Below are 23,517 nucleotides of genomic sequence, written 5' to 3' on the forward strand. Positions count from 1 at the left end.
GAACATCAATTTAATGTTCAATTGATGCACATGTGTTATATGGGTAGGAACATATTAAAGTGATGCAAACAAATGTTATGTAAACGGTTAATGCCATTTACCGAATAAAAATATAGACATATGGAATATCAAAATGAAGCTTAGAGTGTGTAGATTTTCTGAAAAGTTTTGATATGGACAAACTCCCTAAGAGGTCTGCCCCACAGACTGATTTCCAAAGGGCTACGCCTTGCATGTTTTGGAAGTTAACGTTATTTGAGTAATTTAGTGAACAACAGCTGGCCAATGCAATTTACAATATAGTTTGTTGGTTTATGTTCTTAAAAGAGGTGCGGTGAATAGACAGTGAAGCTATCTCTAGCCGTTTGATACAAGTGAGTGGTTAAAGGTGTTCGAAACACGATGAATATGAGATTAACAAACCATGTATGTCGTTCGTTCCAAGAGGTTGTAACCGATTTTTAACAGGTCGCCATTTCATTGACAAGTATTTAAGTAAAGTATTAAAGACGTGAAAGAGAGCGGCGAGTTCAGGTACAACCCTACCCACCTTAGGACGTAAGGTTTGAAGGCTGAAATGCTTTTTTACCATCCTTTCAGATGACAATTTCTCGAACTTGGGCCCTTTAAATGAAATATAAAGTCAAAGTTGATTAAATTAATTTAATGGTGGCTTCTGTACACCCGTGAATTTGCGGGTAGAACCTCTTATATTGTTAATAGCAGTTTTCTTAGACTTAATAATATATTTTATCTAACAAAGTAATGTACCGGTAATGTCAAATCTGACGTGAGAAGCGAAGAGAGGATGATATGTTGTGTAAGTACTGTATCTTTTCCTGCAATTTCGTTGATCCTTTTTATTCCAAAAACTACAGTTTGAAACTATTTTATGCCAAATTTATTTTCAAAGTTAAGGTAAGTTTTTTGGATCTATTGTGACTCATACAAATTAGTTGGGGTCTATTATTATCTACAAATTATTGTTTTCAATTTAGGATTGTTGTTATCTTGCACTAGGCCTATATCATTATTCTGGTGGAAAGGTTGGTGAGATTTACATCCCTGGGTAAATCTTGACACCATCTTTGACCAAATGAAATTATTTGTACAGGAATATTATAGTAGCCTACCCGTTATAGCTTGCCTATATTCGATTAGGTACGTTAGGTGTAGCCTACCTATACATTATTCAAAATTCTTTATTGGGAGGATACAACTTAATAAAAAAAGCAAGACTTGTCCGCTTTAAATTATCAATTGTGCTGATTTATTAATGGCATTCTTAAAAATTAACTCCAAGACAGAAACTGGCCTAAAAATTGGCTTTGGAACCGTAATGAAAATGAATGCCTTTGAACCAGTCTTTAAAAGCTAAACGAAATAGGGACCTAAATAAACCATTTTTTGCCAAGTTAACCAATCATTTCAAGCTAAAGATTTCTATTTCAACCGGTATATTTAACATAATTGATAAATGATTGATCTTATTTCATGGAAGCCCCTGAGTCTAAGTTTGGCAATGTTTTTGTAAATAGAGTATAAGCATGGTATAAGTTAATACCATAGATTAAACATACTCCTCAAGTTAATACCTTGGATAAAGAACACTCAAACTGATTAATTTTTATTAGCGAATTTCCCTATAGGGAAGTAGCTATTACCGTAGGTCTCATGGTAAGACCTAAGCCCGGGACCGATTTACTTTTTCATTTTGATGTCCCCAGAGGCCAAAAACACCATTCGTTTAAATTTTTATATATCTATATATAGAGATATATATATATGTCCATCCGCACGATAACTTGAGTAATTTTAGTCCGATTTTGATAAAATTTGGTTTGAAGGTGTAAGGCGGGATAAACTTGAATGAGTTCGCGAACCAGCATGATCGGACTATGGGAACGGGGGTTTATGGGGGGTTTTATGGGGTAAAAATAGGTTTTTCCCATTTTTGCCCCTAAAAACACAAAATTTCACAATTTCTTTTTAAACCATTTTGTAGAGCTTAAAAAAACAAATAATTTAGTATATTGAAGCGTTATTATGCGCCTAATTGTTACGGAGAAAATTCAAAAAAATTGTAATTTTAAAATTCCCATGTTATTCTTATGGAGAATAAGTCGACTGTTGCAGTTTGCTTGTTTATGAACATATTTTGATCGATTTTGGAAAATACTTTTATTTCTTACTAAACTATTATCATTTTATAAAAAAATCTTTTTTACCCTCCCTGTTGCAGCAAACCTAAGGTACTTGTTAAACTAATTCTGTTTAAATAGGAAATAAATGTGCTATTTTTATGGAGGCATTTTAGTGTAAATCCAATCAGGTCAATGGAAATTCGCTTAGTCTGCAGGTTTGCTGCGGCGGGGGTATTTATGTTAATACAGTATGAGTATGTTCCCATATTGAGGGATTTCGCGGTATATTACACAACACACTGTCAATTTTTTTCAAGTGTCTGTCGTAACATAACCACAAACCAACCAGTCCGATTACCGATTACGATGACGTAAACGTACGACTACGATGGGCAAATATCGATTGTAGTAGGATCTATCGATTATATCGATAGTTGGCGACTGACGACTCGAGTACTCGACCGAATCAACGATGACGTCATGGCCTGCTGTGCTCTCTAATACAGCGCTGTTCACGGAGGAAATTTGAACTAAATTTGCCTCATTTGTACCTCCCTTCAGTCAGACCCTGAGTTTGCCTTGTCTTCACTTTATCCATAGTAGTATACACACTGATTTTATTAACTTTAAACTTTCTGTTCGGATTTGTTTCTGATGTGAATTGTGAATTGTTTATTCTCATTATCTTCATGAGCATGAGCTAGTTCAAGCGTCATGCAAATTCTCTGGAAGGTTAAATTTTGTTTATAGTGGATTTAGACAATAATCCCGAATCTTGGAAATCGGTTTTCAACAGCTGTTTGTATTCATTTCATATTGTGTTACATAAATCTGGAGATGTCAAAGGCTGAGCCTAGTTGGCTAGTTAAATAACCTCTAAAATCTCTAAAGGAATAGCATTATTAGGTTTTGTTTACTTATTAACTTATAGTGTTGAAACAGTGATATAAATATGGCTCTCAAGAAAGTGCGGGGGACTATGGAAAGGATGTTTGACAAGAATTTAACTGATTTAGTGAGAGGAATCAGGAATAATAAAGACAATGAGGTAGGTAGAGTTAATAATTTTAAATGTGTGTGTTCTGTGTTATCTTAAGATTAGGCATAGGCCTAGGCCAAGATTAAACTTACTGTTGAGCTTTTTTCATTATTTTAGGATTTAACCTAAGTTACTTAAGTTAGTCGTAACTTAAGCTAAGGCCTAAAAACAAAACATTGTTTAAATAGGTAGGTAACTTACTGGGTTTGAACTTCTCAAGCTCCATGCCCTTGGCCCTGACTTAGGCCCACTTCGTCACTGTTCATCTTCCACCAATCCTAACTTAAGTTTCATGGCATGGCCACTAGAGGTCACATCCTCAGATCAATAACCTACTAGGTAGGCTATTTGCGGTTCACTAAGCTAGGCTAGGCCTATCTGCAAATAGCTCTCTTAATTAATCAAGCTAGAGTTAACTTAAGTCACAGAAAACATACTACTATAACCCAGAATGCCAACCGCATGGTAAGCATGGCAACGCTGGTGGCGCTGCCTACGGATTGACAGGCAAAGCTCTCTCAAAACACTTAATGGTTTTTACCATACGGTTGGCATTCTGGGTTGTAGTAGTATGTTTTCTGTGCTTAACCCTCCGAGTGTCATGCGTCGCTGCAGCGACTCACGAACACTGTTTACGGCAAAGGCTCTATGACTGACTGAATCGGATTGAACTGGATCGAGTTAGGTATCGTTCTTTTCGTTAAATTATAAGCTTTCTCCAGAGGTCTGTCTCAGCGCTGTATGTTCTCCGAGCCGATCGTAATTGTAAACAGCTTGGTTATCCTCGGACCAATGACTGATGTGTTTTATTACGTTTATCATTGTTTTAGTGTTAAAAATCAAAAGTAGTGATATAGGCCTACGTGGTGCATTATAAGAAGATTTAAGTGATTTTGAAGGGCTGGTTGATGATCCTGAAGAAGTAGGTAGTGATATTGATGTAAATTATCAGCCAGATTCCTAGCTATGGTTAGGCTATGCATTCTTAGCTAAACGCAATGTACTGAAATCTGTTTTTCACTCATAACTTATTTATTTGATAACTTACCTCACTATATGATTATATATTTGTAATCCTCATAAAATTTAGAACAAAGTGGCTATTTTCAAATATTTAGCCTATAGGCCTATAATTTATACAATTTCATTGAGCGCGAACTTATTTTTTTTTTTTTTTATTTTCCAAAATATTTTTTTTAAACAAATGTTCCTTAAATGTTTTATATATAATATTGAAGCCCATGATTTTCCAAACAAAATGGTATATAGAACAGTATAAATAACATTGTTTTTAAGCTTCTCAGATCCGTTTTAATAAAACCTTGCAAATGAGCTAAAAATAGGCAGATATTAAGGCCAAAACAAGGGACACTCGGAGAGTTTTAAGTTAAGGTCCATGCCTAGGCCTAAGTATGATTTCATAATCTCTCATAACTGAGAGATTTGCCACAAACGTGCACATCACCTTGCTAGATTGTTATAACTTAACTTAGGGGCCAAATTCTGAACAAAAACTAACTTTATTTGTTTAGCTACAGTACCGGTAACTTAGGTTAGGCTTATATTTTTGATGATTTTTAAGTAATTTTGCCCCAGTCCTACCAAATAGCCTAGTGTTAACGTTTGTGAGATATACCGGTAACTTAAGTTATGTTTGTCAAGTTGATTGAGCAATATTGACGAGTAGTCCCCGATTGGCTGATCGCGGAGAAGACGCCAGATGTTATAAGATGTAGCCTAAGAGCCACCAGGGATTTCCATAACTTAAGAGGTGCATTCTTACATCCCTTTTTTATTTTAGCTTTTTTAGGCTCTTATAAAGACACGTGAAACTGGCAATAGCCTAGATCATAAATAACCCCGACCCTTCTCATACCGCCTCTCCAGCAAAGTCACACCACAGTAAAACATCACAACCAAGATGGTGTCACAGTTTGCATTTAAAAGTGTGTAAGGGAACAGTCTAAGAAGCCTGTTTTTAGGACAACCATCCAATCCTAACAGTCTGTTAGAAAGCTTCATTTAGTAACATCACCTGTAACAAAACGCTAACTAAATCTACTGGATTTTATTTTAATAGGCTAGTAGGTAATATGGGCCTATCATTCCATCAAAAAACCAAAGAGGCTCCATATAAAAAATTTAGAATTATATCGACCCCACATCTTCCAACCCACACTTAGGTTTTGACTAACAAGTTATTCTTTTACAGGCAAAGTACATTGCTCAGTGTATAGAAGAGATAAAGCAAGAGTTACGCCAGGACAACCTTGCCGTCAAAGCTACTGCTGTGGCTAAACTAACCTATGTAAGTAAGCAGAGGGTGGTTACTGTGTTAAAATGAGAACAATTTAGCATAGTAAAGTGAGGGCTTCCAGAATACCACCTAAATACTGAGAAATGTTAGAACTGCAGATTATTCAGGTTTCTTTAAATGCAGAAAAGATTGTAGCCTATTGTGCTTTCCCCTTGCGTTCATAGTGCAATTGCAAGTTATAAAACTTTAGCTGATAGAACAAAGTCCTAAGGTTTACCATTGAAAATACTGTATTATTGATTTTGCTTTACGTCAACCAATAGGATGAGTTTATCGTTCACTAAAACAAAGTTCTGCTTTCAATATTACTTTGGTAACGAATCTACTCATTTTCAAATGACTAGAGAATGTAGCCTGTTGGCCTAATTGTTTTACAATTTGTGTAAATTCTTATGTCTGTTTCAGCTTCAAATGCTTGGCTATGATATGAGCTGGGCTGGATTCAACATCATTGAAGTAATGAGCTCTTCTAAGTTTACATATAAACGCATAGGATATTTAGCATCCTCACAGTGTTTTCATGCTGACACAGAGGTCAGTATGAAGTGATATTTGTTCCAAGAATAAATATATGTTTATATTTTTTACATTTAAACTTAAATTGTTACATCTGGTAAAACATGTTTTTTCTAGCCTGTTCTATAGCCTGAACACCAATATTTTAAATACAGTTTTGTTCTCCTCTATAAGTAGGCCTAAGCTTGGAAACCTATTTTTTAAATCTTTGGATTAGGCCTCTATTGTTCAATATTTCTCATGAAATTTGTGTTCTAGACTTAGAATCAACTGTTTTAGTAATATGACCTTAATTTAAATTTAAATTACATTCATTCTTTACTTATCTTTCTCTTTAACTTAACTGGAATGTGTTGAGGTCACAGTATAGGGAATCTTAGTGATCGTATTTGACATTCTTTTATCTTTCAAACTTCCTGGGTCTAGGTTTATTTTTTTAAATATAAAGATAGCCTATATTATGTTTATTGTTTGTTGACAGCTGTTGATGTTGACGACAAACATGATCAGAAAGGACCTGAACAGTCAGAACCAGTACGACGCAGGACTTGCTCTCTCTGCACTGTCCTGCTTTATCAGTCCAGACCTAGCCCGTGATCTGGCTAATGACATTATGACACTGGTAATAATATTAGCTTGTAGAATGGAACTAGGATGGTTCAAATATTAAGGGTTTAGTCAAGGGAGCAAACTGCTGTAGTGGTTAGATCGCGGGACTTCAGTCCCTGAGGTCCCGAATTTAAATCCCGCCAAGTCACCAATGGATTTTATCCAAGTGATAATGCCGCAACCCCTAGGTCTAGCCTGAAGTAATGCAAAAAACAATCCCGGACTCGTGCCTAGCGTCCTAAAACAAACAAAAAATCTAAGGGTTTAGTCAAATATTTCTGAACAATGCTTAAACTAAAATGAAAAGCTCAAAACTGAAAAATGACAACAGCACAATGATATGTTGAAAAAATTTACTGTGACTAGTCAAATGTCAGGAGGGTTGGCACCTAAAAAGCACGTGGGAAAGTGATTGACCAATGGTGAATGGACAAAATGTCAGCAAGCAACTAGTGGGGAGTGAGGCTATGACCATGTGTGTTTTATAAAGGAATTATTTGCAGTTTTAGACCCTATTAAACCACTGTGCTTGCGTGGATGTTGTTTTTTCTTTTTTTTAAATCTTAAAATAAAATAGTAGACTCTCTCTTATCTGGACATCAGTTCAACCAGGCTACACTTAGCAGAAGTGACAACTCTTAAACCCAGCAATATTGTAGACCCCCGCTTCTGTTTAAGTAGACTGGATTGACAGGAAGTGGGGGGTAATGAAACAACTTCTTGTGGGAAAGATTTGAGACCAGCGTTGACGTGTAGGCTATAAATAAAATGATCTCCCAAATTTAAGTAAAATATATTTCAATTACTTTATGAATGATAGATATTCTAGATACGTTCCTAACTTAGGCCTAACGTCCTTCGGACATTTAGGGAATGTTGGTTTAACCAGAAAGACCGTTATCCAGACTAACCTTTGTCCCGAGGAGTCCGGATAAGAGGAAGTCAACTGTAGTTGTACAATGATCTTTAAAATTTTGCAATCAAAAATGATATTTGAATTACCCATTTAACAGGGTGTCTACCAACCGGGAAATCCGGGAAAACCGGGAATTGTACTTAAATTTTTACTGGCCATGAAATGTACGGGAATTGTCCTTAAATGCCAGACAATGTCCTTAAATTTTTAATGGGCCATAATTTTATTGATCGCTAGTTGGTTAGGAGCACATAAAAGGTTTATCAGATGTTTGTTTACATTTTCATTATTTATTACTAGAGTAATTATGCAATAAAAATCCCATTAACAATCTCAAACCCATTAATATTTTATCACGACAATCAAGTGTCAAGTCAAGTACTTCCAAGAACTGTTGACTCAGCAGCTAGCTCATAAAAGTTATATCACTTTTATTCCTTTACAACTTCTCTTTTTATTACTAGGGTAATTATTATTAGATCCCAAACCTATTTTATCGTGAAAATAATAGCTTTATAATGGCTGTTAAATTTCACTTCTTACTTGTACTTTCGGCTTGAAGAAGATTCAATTTACCGCGGCCAGTGCCTACTGCCATAAAACTGTTTATGGTTTCATATTAAACATGTAAATAATCTACAGTCTCATTTTGTAAGTTAACCCCTTTTTTATGGACATTTTATCTTTCAATTGACAAAACCACAAGCATTGTTGTTTGCATTAATGTTTTATCACTATGTAGGCCTGCTTGGTTTCAAATTATGTCATTGCATTTTCTGTATCTTTGTCTTATATTGTTGGCTATTCAGGTTTCAATGTTTTTTGTTTCCCATATATTTATTTATTGAGTTGTATGCTTTAAGCAATCAAAATCTTATGAACTAGAATGATAGTAACTTTGCTGCTATTATAACCTCATTGTTTGTTACTCAGTTTATATAGGCCCTCCTAAATAATTAGGCTTAGGCCTGGGTATTTTGATTCTTGAAAGAGTTGTAAAATATATTAAGAAAATGTAATTGAGCCTAAGATAAACAACTAATGATTGCTATGTGTCGATATTAACTTTACAAATGAAAATACAATAATCTTACTCTGTGCTTATTGCTTATTAATAGCCGCTTACCATACCTTGATTTTGTACTAAGAATTGAGTAACAATATGCATTAAAGATTTTTTTTTTCAAAAGTAGTCGAGAAACTAACGTTGTGCCAGGGCGAATCATGCCAAATTAATCCGCCTGGATCGGATAAGCTATGTTATGAAGTTTACGTGACGGATGGAGATATTTGTCGCTATCGCAGGAGACAATGATTGCGTTTCTCTGTTACACTATAAAAGCTTTAGGCCTACCCAAAGTATAGGTAGGCCTATGTTTGTTTACTTTCAATAAATTTCTATTTTGTAATTTTTAACTCTTATCTATTATTATTTACTTTTCTCTCTGGTACAACTACAGTGAATAACAAGATTAATACAGTTTGACAAATCAGGAAAATTATTCGGTAGGCCTAATGACACCGACAAAGGTTACGGCAAAGTGTCCTTAAATGTACGGGAATTGTCCATGAATTTTTTATCCAGAATGTAGTAGACACCCTGATTTAAGGTTTTAAAATTAAGGAAGTACAAATAAATTAAGCATACATGTTATGGTTTCCAATAGTAAATGGGGTTTTTTTTACAGTTGACTTCAACAAAACCTTATCTAAGGAAAAAGGCAGTGCTGATGATGTACAAAGTGTTCTTAAGATTCCCTGAAGCCCTAAGGCCTGCTTTTCCTCGGCTGAAAGAAAAGTTGGAAGATCCTGATTCAGGTTAGTAAAAGTTGTGATAGTCATTATAGTCTAATTATGGGCATTAACACGTTCATTGTCAGGTATATAGTGTTAGTGAAAGTATCTAGGCCTACACTAACCCTTGATCGGAAAAAATATTTTTATGTTAAATCTTAATGGGTACTGGCCGCAGTATTTTAAACGGTGAGCTGGGATGAATTTCATTTTGGTTGTCCTTGTAGTTTGGAGGTACAGGGGTACAGACAAATATGGAAACTCCTTAACGCTTGGCAGGCCAATAGCTTTGGAAGAACTGTTTTTCTATGTTTGCTTAATTGTGAAAGGCGTACATAGAGAGAAACTTCAAACTAAAAAAAGAAAACCTGGTCCTTGTGAGAAGAAGCTATTGTGGTGGCTGCAACCAGACATAGAAATACAGTGAGTGGTCAGAAATACAGTAAGCGGTATTAACCTTGCGAACGCCGAAGACTAATTTTCACACTTTTTATGTCAATGACAAGTCTAAGTATAACAATGTATTTTGTACTATAACAATGTATTATATCTTGATAAAAAAATAACAATTTATTTTTAATTTCTTAGGAGTGCAGTCTGCCGCAGTTAATGTAGTTTGTGAGCTGGCGAGGAAGAACCCAAAGAACTACCTTAGTCTTGCGCCTGTCTTCTTCAAACTGATGACTACATCTACCAACAACTGGATGTTAATCAAGATCATCAAATTGGTTAGTTGTGTCAACTAGGCCTACCTACATTAAAAAAAGTAGCCTAAAATAATTTATCAATTTCCCAAAAGGTATTATGCAGAAATTGAAAACCTTATAGGTTAGTTAAATGTACGGTTTTAAACTAAAATGACTAAAAATTTCAAGAATTCAATTTCAAATTCTATATTCACTAATAACATCTTGGAAAGTAGGAGCTACAAAGTACAAAGAAAGACTGTCGCCATGCTAATGAGTAAACTAGGCCTAATAAACATACAGAACAAAAAATGATTTCTGCTTACATCAAGTAAAAGTTGTCATAAAAACAACAAATAAGATAATGATTAATTAACGCCATCAGGTATGTGTTCATATATGAATTCACTTTGTAAAATAATTCTTGTCCGTTTAGAACAAGAATTATTCTATTTCTTAGGGGGAGGGGTCTACTGTTTTTCCAGTTGTCAATTAATGTTATGTCAGCCACCATTCACTTAGCCCTCCAGCGTAACTTTCCAACGTACCAAACTCCTATTTGGGAAAAAAATCTTCAAAAATTTAATGACTCTTCCACGCACAGAAGTGAATTCTCCTTTATGTGGGAGATAATTTTGCTTATCGTAATTGAATTTATAACACTTTCTACAGAAAATTGTTATAGGACCACAAAAGTAAATAGTTATATTTTTGTACTGAGTTGAAATGATTTAGCCCAATATCTTTATTTGCAAAATAAATGATATTTAGATGTGAGCTTATCCACGGATGTGTCTTGCCATCTATATGTTGTATGCTATTTTGAGATGACTCCTCTACTAAAACTATGTTATCTTTCCAAAACTGGATAATGAAGATGGTTGATCATTTTTATTTCCTTGTCTAGTTCTAATCATGCATGTTACAGTTTGGAGTGTTGACATTGATAGAGCCACGGATCGGCAGAAAACTTTCTCAACCACTGATCGAACTGATCTGCAGGTAACCTAGTTTAGTCAAGTTGTTCTCGTAGTAATCCTCCTGTATTGTTGCAGTTTGGAGCGTTGACCCCTTTAGAACCTCGGCTTGGTAAGAAACTCATAGAACCCCTCACCAACCTCATCCACAGGTAATTATTACCAGTATTTATAGTTTTATGTAAGAATTTTAATTAAATTATAATTTCAATAGTTTATAACTTACAGTTTATCTTTGAATTATTATATTGTTGAGCTGTTGTATGAGGCACAATTCACGTAGGTGTTGAAATTGGTTTTGTAAAGCAAAACTTTAAGTAAAATACCACTTGGGAAGTAGTTATAGGTACTGTAGACTTCGTGCTTTGGTATGGGATCAGTGTAGTTTTTATTCCAAAAGGGTACTTAGAAGTAAAAAGATAATTGTTTGTTATAACTTTGAAACATTTTGTCAAATTTCTTAGAGGAGTAAAAACCAAGAAATTATGTGATTATTCTCACAACTGCACGCTGTTAAATTTGTTATGTTCCATAACATCCATAACCGAGGTAAAGAAACCGTTTCTCAGTTTAAGTTTGGAAATTTCTAGTTATGACGAAATCGATGGGTTGTAATCATTGTGTTGGATATAGTATTCAAACATTTCATTTAAATAATCTATGGTTTTACATTATATTTTCTCTTTTTCCAGCTGCTATGAAAATGAACTTTAATAATTTTGAGACATATGATTTTTGAATGAATTGTTATGTTGTGATTACAGAATAATAGTTTGGTAGCATTTTACTATGATTGAGTAACTTTTCATTTGTGAATAATTAAATTATTTTCTGCCCAGTATCTAGTCTATTTCTCTTTCCATTTTTGACTTTTAACATTTGGCGACCGTGACAGGACTGTATGAGTTCTTAACCAGATAGTCACTATTGAGATAATGGAAAGAAATAGGAAACTAAGAAAAACCTTCAGAACAGCATTTACCAGAATTTATAATGGGATAAATGAGGAGCTATGCAAAGATGAGCAAGACCTACACAATATACAGGGTAAATTGAGTTCTCTGGAAGGTAAGATAGAAGAACTAAAAACTTTGGACAGGGAAATTTTTGATTTCTTGCTAGATTCTGAAGCAGATGAAGAAGAGTTAAATGAAGAAGTTAGGCTAGCAGATGAATATGTAGAGAAGTTTAGTCGAATTAGTTTAGCTGTACAGAGTAGATTGATTAGGTCTAGGGCCACTTCACCTAATTCCAATGGGTCTGTAATGAGTAAATCTACTGCTGTTAGGACTAAGCTGAGGCTACCTACTATTGAATTCACAAAGTTTAGCGGGGATTTGAAGGATTGGTTACCTTTTTGGGCACAATTCAAAAGAATAGATGATGACGAGAATATTGACGATATTGATAAATATCATTATCTTGTGCAGGCTACTTTAGCTAATTCTAGGGCTCGTCAGCTGGTCGAAAGCTATCCTGCTACCGCTGAGAACTATTCAAAAGCTTTGCAAAGTCTTAAAAGTCGTTTTGGTAGAGATGACCTTCTCATAGAAGTGTATGTTAGAGAGCTTTTGAAGTTAGTTCTGAGTAATTTAAACAGTAAGGTAGAAGTTTCTTGCATTTACGATAAACTGGAAACCCAACTAAGAGCATTGGAGACATTAGGAGTAACAACTGACAAATGTTCTGCTATGTTATATCCTCTTATAGAGTCTTGTTTGCCTGAGGAATTGTTGAGAGCTTGGCAGCGTCACTCCGGCTATGAAGTTTATGCTGAACTTAAGGATAGACTTGATGGCTTGATGAAGTTTCTGCAAAAGGAGGTTGCTAACGAGGAAAGGATTACTCTAGCCGCATCTGGTTTTGAAAATAGTAAGCGACCTAGCCAACAGCCTAAAGTAAGTAAATCTACTGTATTTCGACCTAAGCTTAGTTACGCCAGACATACTGAAATGATGCCGACAGCTGCTGGTTTAGTTAACCCAACGAAGTCTGATAAGTTAAATACTAAAGACATTAAATGTATGTTTTGTGGTTCTAACCACTTAGCTGAAAACTGTAAAGACAGTAAATTGACAGTAGATGAGAAGGTGAAAATCGTTGGAAAAAATGGTTGTTGTTTTACTTGCTTGAAGTATGGTCATAGGAGTGCGCAATGTAAAGTTAGAGTAAAATGTCCCATCTGTGGAAAGAGGCACACCGCTGTTATGTGTAGGGCATCTGCTGCAGAAGGAAGTTCATTGAGTGAACAACCAGGCAAAGAAAGTTCTCTAGCAAACAATGTTCACACAGAAGTGTTTTTACAAACCTTTTTAGTAAAAATTAGAAACCAAAATCGAGAGCGAACAGCACGTGCTTTAATAGATACTGGATCACAACGGTCTTATATTTTGAAAAATACAGCAAAGGAATTTGGATACGACATAGTCAGAAAGGAGAAGCTAGCTCATGCTTTATTTGGTGGCACTAGTACTGAAACAATTGAACATGCGTGTTATAAGATTAGACTAAGTGACTTAAATAATAGTTATGCCTGCAATTTTGACGTTCTTGATCAAGATATAATTTGTAACGATGTTACAACAGTTAAGCCTGGTCCTTGGTCCATTGAGCTTGGAACACTGGGAATTAATGTAACAGATGGAGACGGGCCTATTGAAGTTCTGATAGGTGCAGACGTTGCCGGGAAACTTTACACTGAGAAACGATATCTGCTTTCCAACGGGTTAGTTGCGATGCACTCTTTGTTGGGCTGGACTTTAATGGGAAGAACTACAGTTAAAGGGTATGACAGGTCCAGTTCTATGGCAGTAACTTCTTTACTGTCCCCTATTGATAATAAATCCATTTCAGATTTGTGGAGTTTGGATGTTTTAGAGATCAAGGATCCAGTGGAGGTAAAGAGTGAATCTTCAGTTAAAAGTAGAACAATGGAACATTTTGTAGAATCTGTTTCAGTGGAAAATGATGGCAGATATCAGGTCAAATTGCCATGGGTTGATGATCACCCGCCGTTACCTACTAATTTGAAAGTAGCACAGAAGAGACTCGGCAATCTTACAAATAAACTTATTTCTAGTGGATATCTTAGTTCATATCAACAGGTGTTGTCTGACTGGGAGGAATTAGGTATCATAGAGAAGGTTAACGATGCCGATTTGGAAATTGGTCACTACCTACCGCATCGACATGTGATAAAAGAAAACAGTCTTACCACTAAATTGAGACCTGTATTTGATGCATCTGCTAAAGAAAAGAATCAGCCCTCGTTGAACGATTGTCTAGAAAAAGGTGACAACCTTATTGAATTGATTCCGTCCATATTAAATCGTTTTAGACTACACAGATATGGAGTTGTTGCTGACATCGAGAAGGCTTTTCTACAGATTGGTGTACATAGGGACGATAGAGATTTTCTTCGTTTTTTGTGGATTAATGAAGATGGTCAATTGGTTGTTTACAGACACGCTAGAGTGGTCTTTGGAGTTACCTGTAGCCCATTTATGCTAAGTGCAGTAATAGAACTTCATTTAGAAAAAACATTAGACTTGATAGATTCTGGATCGTTAAATTACTCAAGAAAAGTAGTAGAGACACTGTCGAGAAGTTTCTATGTAGATAACTGTATGGCAAGTTTTGATGACTTTTCAGATTTGAATCAATTTGTAGATCAAGCGACTTCTGTAATGAAAGATGCTAGATTCTGTCTTCGGAGTTGGGAGTACACAGAAATTCAGAGTTTTAAAAATGATTCTACTTTGACACCTATCTTAGGTTTAAATTGGAACAAAAATACTGACATGATTGAGTTGAATTATGAAAACTTTGAGTTTAAAGAGCCTGAAATAGTCACAAAGAGATCTATTTTGTCTTTTGCTCACAAGTTGTTTGAACCCATAGGTATAACTTGTCCTGCTACACTCTTGCCTAAGATATTGCTGCAGAAAACGTGGGAAAGTAAAATTGGATGGGATGACAAGGTTTCAGAAGAGATAACACTTTTGTTTTTAGATTGGGCAAAGCAACTTGAGATTTTTTCAAATTTGAAAATTCCAAGATATTTTGGAAATGAAATCGGAGGGAATATTTCTTGGACAGTTCACTGTTTTTGTGATGCAAGCCAGGACGCTTATGCGGCCGCGGTTTTCCTGAGGGGTGAATCTAATGGACTTGTCACAGTTCAATTAGTTCAAGCGAAGAGTAGAGTTACACCTGTCAAGAAGATGACTATTCCTCAACTGGAGTTATTGGCGGCTACCATTGGCGCTCGTCTAACTGACAACGTCTTAAAGAGTATGGGATTTGAAAATGTCAAACATTTTATTGGACCGACTCAACCACCGTTTTGTCATGGATTCGTCGAGAAGATTACTGGGGAGTGTTTGTTTGGAACCGAGTAAAGGAAATAAGATCCCTTAGTAGCGTCGAATCTTGGAATCATGTTCCAGGCCATATGAATCCAGCTGATTTGCCGTCACGTGGATGTTCTCCTAAGCAGCTAGTAGAGTCAAAATGGTGGGAGGGACCACAATGGCTAAGAAACTCATCAAACTTGTGGCCTAACCAAAACTTCAGTGATGATTGTGATGAGAAAGAAGTAAATTCTGAACTTAGGAAGATCAAATCAACTACAAAGATTCTGATTAATTCAAAACCTGAACCAGATTGTTGGTATTACAGATATTTCTCCAGATTTGATAAAATCGTCAGGTTGGTAGGCTGGTTTTTGAGATTTTGTTGTAACACAAATTTGTCTAAACAAAAGATATCAGGAGGATTGTCGGTTGATGAATTGATTAAGGCTCAAAATAAAGTGTTTAAATTTATTCAGAAAGACGCTTTCCATAGTATCAAGGATGAAAAATTGAGCTCATTGTGTCCGTTTGAAGACATTGATGGCTTATTCAGGTTAAAAACAAAAATCACAGAGAGACCTGATAGTAGAAATTTTAATCTTCCCATCGTATTGCCGAATAACCATCCTGTTGTTCACAGATACATACAATACAAACATGAAGAAAATTCACATGTTGGAGTCCAAGGATTGTTATCTATTCTCAGAGAAGAAGTTTGGATTATTAGTGGAAGAAGAACAGTAAAATTAGTTATTGACAAATGTGTCAAATGCAAGCGATACTGTGTTTAAAAGCTAGAAGATAAACAAGTGGTAGAAGGTGTGAAGAAAAATTAGACCACCACAAAGTTACCTGAAGGGAAGCAATAATTAATATTTTGACTTTGCAAGTCAAAAGGTGGGAGAATGTTGGATATAGTATTCAAACATTTCATTTAAATAATCTATGGTTTTACATTATATTTTCTCTTTTTCCAGCTGCTATGAAAATGAACTTTAATAATTTTGAGACATATGATTTTTGAATGAATTGTTATGTTGTGATTACAGAATAATAGTTTGGTAGCATTTTACTATGATTGAGTAACTTTTCATTTGTGAATAATTAAATTATTTTCTGCCCAGTATCTAGTCTATTTCTCTTTCCATTTTTGACTTTTAACACATTGAGTTAGTCATTTTACATGTATTTATATTTTCAGCACCTCGGCTATGTCGCTGCTCTATGAGTGCATCAACACTGTAATTGCAGGTAACTATTTGAATAGGCCTAAAAATTTTCCATTACTTATTATATTTTGTTATTGTACTGTACCTTTACTTAAAAGAAGTTGGCAACGAAAAGCTTTCTTAAAATAGATTACAATACCTATATAGTAATCCCTGGTTGTTGTAGGCAACTCGTTTTGGCTCTTAATCTGGACCATCATCAGGCCTATAAGGAGTCTAGTCACGCTTACTTGAAGGTTGTTAATGTAGTTCAATAGTAATAACAACAGACAAAAAAATAAAACATACAACTTTTACAAAGAACACTAAATTAACAAAAGGACATTCACATAAGCCACCTTGACCACTAGTCTATACTTTACTTCAGCACGGTCACGTTTGCCACAGAGAAGGTGAAATCTGCTAATGGGACAACTGTGCGCTTTTAGCTCTAGTGTGTTGTGCTGGAAATATACTTGTGACGAGCAAGGTAGAGCCTGAGCGACTAGCATTGTGCGGAAATTCCTATCGTACAGGGCACGGGTCTTCCTCCATCCTGAGCATTGTAGTACATGAGGGCGAGGGGGTGGTGTTGTACTTTGCGCTTTACACCAGCACTAGTACTAGACACCACTTACTTGTATTATTGAATGTTTTCTCTGTACCTTACTTCTCTGTGTGTTCGCTTAAAAATGGCAATGACTTTTTTATTCAGTGTTTTTTTAAGTATATCCGTTCATGTTTCTTCAAGTTCTTGTCTGTTTGTTATTTTATTGAACACTATTAATGACCTTCAAATGTAGTTACGACATGACTCTTTATGAACCGGGGGCCTGATGATGGTTAAGAGAAAGAGCCGAAACTAACTAATTGCCACAGCAACCAAGGATTACTAAAAGCAGTTATTGTAAACCATTTGAATTGAAGTATAATACCGGTACATTAACCAGGAGGTGTATGTATACAGGAGGTAGATTTCTGTCTACTGTTTATCCGATTGTTTTCATTTCCCACATGTGTTATTTTCTGTCTACTGTTTATCTGGTTGTTTTCAGACAGCTGATAATACATTTTGGTTTTTTAATAGATTTTTTCAACTGTTTCAGTTCTTATCTCCATTTCCTCTGGAATGCCCAACCACAGTGCCTCCATTCAGGTAAGGTTCCTGATCAAATATTGTATTTAAGCAAGGTAAACATACAATTTAATAATACAATAAATTATTTGTTTTAATGCAAGGATAAACTTTCTGGTAACTGGACAGTTATAAAATTAAAATTAGGTGTTTGTATTTTGAAAAATTTGAAATGTGTTGATACATCCGAAAAAATTTTTTGATAACATTTAGTTTTTCTATTTCTCTTGCTTTCATTATTTTCAAAAATTGTCTCTAAAAACATATTTTAATATAGTAGCCTATTCTAATTTTGGTGGGGGTGGGTTGCAAAATTTTAAAACCCAACACCGTTACAGTACTAAATTTTCTGTGTGCACATCTTAAATTATCATCAAAATAACAGTGTTTTGTTTTTGTAGCTTTGTGTGCAGAAACTAAGGATCCTCATTGAAGATTCAGACCAAAACCGTAAGTAGCCATTGAAGTTTAGCCTTATATTTTAAGTAGCCTTATCGTCTGATTATTAAGCATTTACAGATTGAATCAAATACAGAATCAAAACGAAACGTTTATAAGTTTAAATAAATTACTGCTAGGATAACTTTATGATACAAATAACTCGAGCAAAATAAATCTTCCAGATCAGCCTTATCTTATTATCATTACAGGACCTATATAGGCTACCAATTTCAAAATTGAATAGGCACAAGTTTAACCGTGGAAAATATCTCAACCCAATTTAAGAGGTAAATTTACCAAACTTCAAAGCAAGTCTTTAAAAATTTAGTATGGAATTTAAGCATTGTTTTTTTATAAATAGAGTTTAGCTACTTTACAATGACTGAAAAAATATAGTCCTATATACACAAAATAGTAGCTAAACATAACAAAGATATTTTATCCTGATGTAGAACTTTTTAAAGAGTAGATCAGTATCGTAGACTCGAGGTGTTTAGACTGCTTCGGAAAAAACCTCAACAAACAAACCCGACAAGATTGAATAGAAACAGTCTGTCAGTTAAAGTTAAAGTTTGGAATTCTTTGTTCTACTCCGAATTCCCTGGAGTTCTCCAAAATCTCCAGTTTTGACAGGAAAGTGTTTACTCAGCTTGTTTTTGTGCAATGTTTCAGTCAAGTACCTAGGCCTACTTGCCATGTCCAAGATACTCAAGTCTCACCCTAAGTCTGTCCAATCACATAAGGATCTGGTAATGCAGTGTCTAGATGATAAGGACGAATCTATCAGGCTGCGAGCATTGGATCTGCTCTATGGAATGGTCAGTGATTCATATAGTTACTTTATAATTCCTTAAGTTATTTGAGAGAATTAGGTTGTAAACTCAGAACACAAATAATTTGTAGTCTTGAAAATCAATTAGTGAACAAGACACAAGCTATTGAGAATTATTATCATGGGCAAAAATAATTAAACAGAGACCAACACTAGTGTTGTGGTTTGCATATGTTCTGGTGTCCACCTCTAGGAGTGCTAAGGTATGGCAAACACTGCTGCGGCTAAAGTGATAGCAACTGTTGCCATGACAACTTGTTTTTGGGACCAGTGTTGCCAATTTCGGAAATCCTGGAATCTGGGGGATTGGAGTTTACTGACTTAATTAATATTGAGCAGTAACTTAAACGCTTGGAGAGCCACAGCAATTTGCAAACGGTTAAGCCGGAGGTAAAGGAATATTGAAAAGTAGGTCTGTTACTTCGGTAGCATTTCATTTGCAAGAGTGTTAGTGCTGGTAGCAGACAGCGAGGAGCCGACAACGGCAGCAAATCAAACACTGAGCACGCTCTAGCGGCACATTGCGGAACCTTCCTTTGACAGTCTATATTTATTATATTTGTCTATGCCATTATCACTGAATAAATTAACGACTTCCACTATTTGCAGTATATTTTACGTTATGTCTATATTTATTCTGTGTTCTAGGTGTCAAAGAAGACACTGGTGGAGATAGTGAAGAAGCTGATGGTTCACATGGACAAAGCAGAGGGTACGACCTACAGAGACGAGCTACTGTCCAAGATCATAGACATCTGCTCACAGAACAACTACCAGTATATCACCAACTTTGAGTGGTTAGTTGAAAATCATATCATCTCTAACAAATTAATGTATTATTCAAGTTAGAAATTTCGGGAAATTTTCGGGACAAAATATTTCCATTTTTTGGGACAGGATTACATTTGATTCAGGAATTTTTCAGGATGGGATTTGATCCCATCGTCGTAGATTTTGCCGCTTCGCGAGTGACAACGCAGGTGACGAAGTCATTTCGACGATCGCGCTGTGACCGCGGAGTAATGACAACGATCCCGCCGAGACCGCCAGTCATACCTACGATCGCGCCGTTACCGCAAGTCATACCGACGATCACGCCGTAACCGCGAAGTCATAAAATAATCACGCCGTTACCGCAAGTCATACTGACAATCACGCCGTGACAGCGGAGTTATACCGACGATCATGTCGTGACCGCGAGTCATACTAACGATCACGCCATGACCGCGGAATCATACCGACGATCCCTCCGAGCCCGCGAGTCAAACCGACGATCGCGCCGTTACCGCGGAGTCATACCGACGATCGCGCCGTGACCGCGGAGTCTTACCGACGAACACGACGTGACCGCGGATTCATACCGAAAATCCCGCATAGACCGCGAGTCATACCGACGATCCTGCCGTGATCGTGAGTCAAACCGACGATCACGCCGTGACCGCGGAATCTTACCGACGATCGTGTCGTGACCGCGGAGTCATACCGACGATCGCGCCGTGACCGCGGAGTCATACCGACGAACACGCCGTGACCGCGGAGTCATACCGACGAACACGCCGTGACCGCGGAGTCATACCGACGAACACGCCGTGACCGCGGATTCATACCGAAAATCCCGCAGAGACCGCGAGTCATACCGACGATCCTGCCGTGATCGTGAGTCAAACCGACGATCACGCCGTTACCGCAGTCATACCGACGATCGCGCCGTGACCGCGGAGTCATACCGACGATCGCGCCGTGACCGCGGAGTCATACCGACGATCGCGCCATGACCGCGGAATCATACCGACGATCACGCCGTGACCGCGGAGTCATACCGACGATCACGCCGAGACCGTAAGTCATACCGACGATCACTCCTTGACCGTCGAGTCATACCGACGATCGCGCCGTGACCGCGAGTCATTCCAATGATCACTCCTTGACCGTCGAGTCATACCGACGATCACGCCGTGACCGCGGAGTCATACTGACGATCACGCCGTGACCGCGGAGTCATACTGACGATCACGCCGTGACCGCGGAGTCATACTGACGATCGCGCCGTGACCGCGGAGTCATACCGACGATCGCGCCGTGACCGCGGAGTCATACCGACGATCACGCAGTGACCGCGGAGTCATACCGACGATCACGCCGTGACCGCGGAGTCATACCGACGATCACGCCGTGACCGCGGAGTCATACCGACGATCACGCAGTGACCGCGGGGTCATACCGACGGTCTCGCCGAGACCGCGAGTTATACCGACGATCGCGCCGTGACCGCGGAGTCATACTGATGATCGTGCCGTGACCGCGGAGTCAAACCGACGATCACGCCGTTACCGCAGTCATACCGACGATCACGCCGTGACCGCGGATTCAGACCGACGATCACGCCGAGACCGTGAGTCATACCGACGATCGCGCCGTGACCGCGGAGTCATACCGACGGTCTCGCCGAGACCGCGAGTTATACCGACGATCGCGCCGTGACCGCGGAGTCATACTGATAATCGTGCCGTGACCGCGGTGTCATACCGACGATCGCGCCGTGACCGCGGAGTCATACCGACGATCACGCAGTGACCGCGGAGTCATACCGACGATCACGCCGTGACCGCGGAGTCATACCGACGATCACGCCGTGACCGCGGAGTCATACCGACGATCACGCAGTGACCGCGGGGTCATACCGACGGTCTCGCCGAGACCGCGAGTTATACCGACGATCGCGCCGTGACCGCGGAGTCATACTGATGATCGTGCCGTGACCGCGGAGTCAAACCGACGATCACGCCGTTACCGCAGTCATACCGACGATCACGCCGTGACCGCGGATTCAGACCGACGATCACGCCGAGACCGTGAGTCATACCGACGATCGCGCCGTGACCGCGGAGTCATACCGACGGTCTCGCCGAGACCGCGAGTTATACCGACGATCGCGCCGTGACCGCGGAGTCATACCGACGATCATGCCGTGACCGCGGAGTCACGATCGCGGTGTTACCCTGTAGTCATACTGACGATCACTCCTTGACATTGGAGTTATACCAACTATCGTGCCGTGACCACGGCAATCATGACCGCGAGTTATTTTGATTGCACCGAAACCGTGTGTTGTTTGCCTTTTTTGGTAACTGCCATAATCCAATTTTAGTTGTTTAGCCCTAATCCACAATTTTGTTATTTTTCAAATCAATCAACTTGAGAGTTTTGGAGTAGTATTTTGGAAAACTATTTGGTAACATACTTTTTTTATTTTTTTTAGCCTATTAAAAGTTTTCCAACATGTTTTTTACCAAACTTTATAAATTTAAAAGTGGTGGCCCTAAAAATTGTTAAAATTGTACCTATATGAGCCACTAAATCAACATTTTACATGTTATACAGATTCAAACTCAAAACACTTTCAAATCTGATAACACTTGTGACACACTTTGTAAAAATCTAAAGCTTTTTTCTTGGTTAAATTAAACGCTATCCATAATGGTTATGGTTATCTATCCATTCCTTCTCCCTTATCATAGTCTTAGCCAAAAGCTAACATATCCTCCCAAAACTACTCATGTTGCTTTTGTTTAGAACATGTAAAACCTAACCACCACTTTATCCCGCAGGTATGTGAGTGTCCTAGTAGAGCTGACCCGGATGGAAGGTACACAACACGGACCACTAGTAGCCACACAGATGCTGGATGTCGCTATCCGAGTGCAGGCTATCCGTGGATACGCTGTACGGCACATGGCTCTGCTGCTGGAGAACACTCACCTTCTCACACAACCTGGCTCCAAGATGGCCGACGTGTTGTACGCTGCCGCCTGGATCGCGGGAGAGTTTGCAACGTGAGTTGATCATGGGGGAACTTAAACGTTATCTAACCCTTTCAAGACTGAAAATAGCTGGGTAGCAATCATAGAAATCAGTGGATATAACCTAGTAATAAAAAATTTGTTGGTTTAATAATGAGACGAATCAGACGCTTTTTGATGGTTTGAAATTTACTGTTCTCGATCGTTGGGTTTTTAAATAGTCCTGGTTAAAGGACAAGTTGATCTTAGTTAAGGAAGCTGTCATCTCTTTCATTTTACACTTGTAGTTTAACTACACCACCTGGTGTGTCGGTCTTTTATATATCTAATCCAACCTTTAAGTCTGTAAATAACTGGTTTACTTTCCTTTGCCTAGAATGGGGTTTACAACCTCATAGGGTGCTTGGTCAATTTGTAGAAAAGTCTTACAACATGTTTTAACTATCTTAAGAATGTTGTATAGTTTTTGTACATAGATGACAAACATTTTCATATCAACTTTGGGAACGTTCTCTCTCCACTTAGTATTCTGCTTTAAAAGTTTTTTTGTTTTACTCAGAACATGACCCATGTAATTATTGGTGTTGCAGGGAGTTGACAGATCCAGAAGCCACGTTACAAGCCATGCTGAGTGGCAGAGTGAATGCCCTACCTGGCCATATACAGGCGTTCTATGTGCAGAATATACTGAAAGTGTTCTCAGTGATCTTGGGCCAGTCTGATGTGGAAAAGGCGATCAAGGTATATG

At 37.8% G+C, this 23,517-nt stretch overlaps 1 protein-coding gene across 1 annotated transcript in view; it reads left to right on the forward strand.

Moving 5' to 3' along the window:
• Nucleotides 1-2,820: 2,820 nt before the first annotated feature.
• LOC128994259 (AP-3 complex subunit delta-1-like) overlaps nt 2,821-23,517 on the forward strand; it is a 34,426-nt gene continuing 13,729 nt past the window's right edge. The window contains exons 1-14 of the mRNA XM_054418673.1: nt 2,821-3,192; nt 5,396-5,491; nt 5,906-6,034; nt 6,498-6,638; nt 9,230-9,359; nt 9,924-10,063; nt 11,077-11,150; nt 16,555-16,604; nt 17,668-17,717; nt 18,098-18,146; nt 18,810-18,955; nt 19,618-19,766; nt 22,578-22,802; nt 23,360-23,510. Of these exons, the coding sequence (XP_054274648.1) occupies nt 3,097-3,192; nt 5,396-5,491; nt 5,906-6,034; nt 6,498-6,638; nt 9,230-9,359; nt 9,924-10,063; nt 11,077-11,150; nt 16,555-16,604; nt 17,668-17,717; nt 18,098-18,146; nt 18,810-18,955; nt 19,618-19,766; nt 22,578-22,802; nt 23,360-23,510 (1,626 nt within the window). The 5' untranslated portion in view covers nt 2,821-3,096. The remainder of the gene's footprint in view (nt 3,193-5,395; nt 5,492-5,905; nt 6,035-6,497; nt 6,639-9,229; nt 9,360-9,923; nt 10,064-11,076; nt 11,151-16,554; nt 16,605-17,667; nt 17,718-18,097; nt 18,147-18,809; nt 18,956-19,617; nt 19,767-22,577; nt 22,803-23,359; nt 23,511-23,517) is intronic.

Source organism: Macrosteles quadrilineatus, unplaced genomic scaffold, assembly GCF_028750875.1.
Source record: "Macrosteles quadrilineatus isolate MER2022 unplaced genomic scaffold, UCM_ALF_1.0 Scaffold_5__1_contigs__length_97177068, whole genome shotgun sequence".
Taxonomy (NCBI): Eukaryota; Metazoa; Arthropoda; class Insecta; order Hemiptera; family Cicadellidae; genus Macrosteles; species Macrosteles quadrilineatus.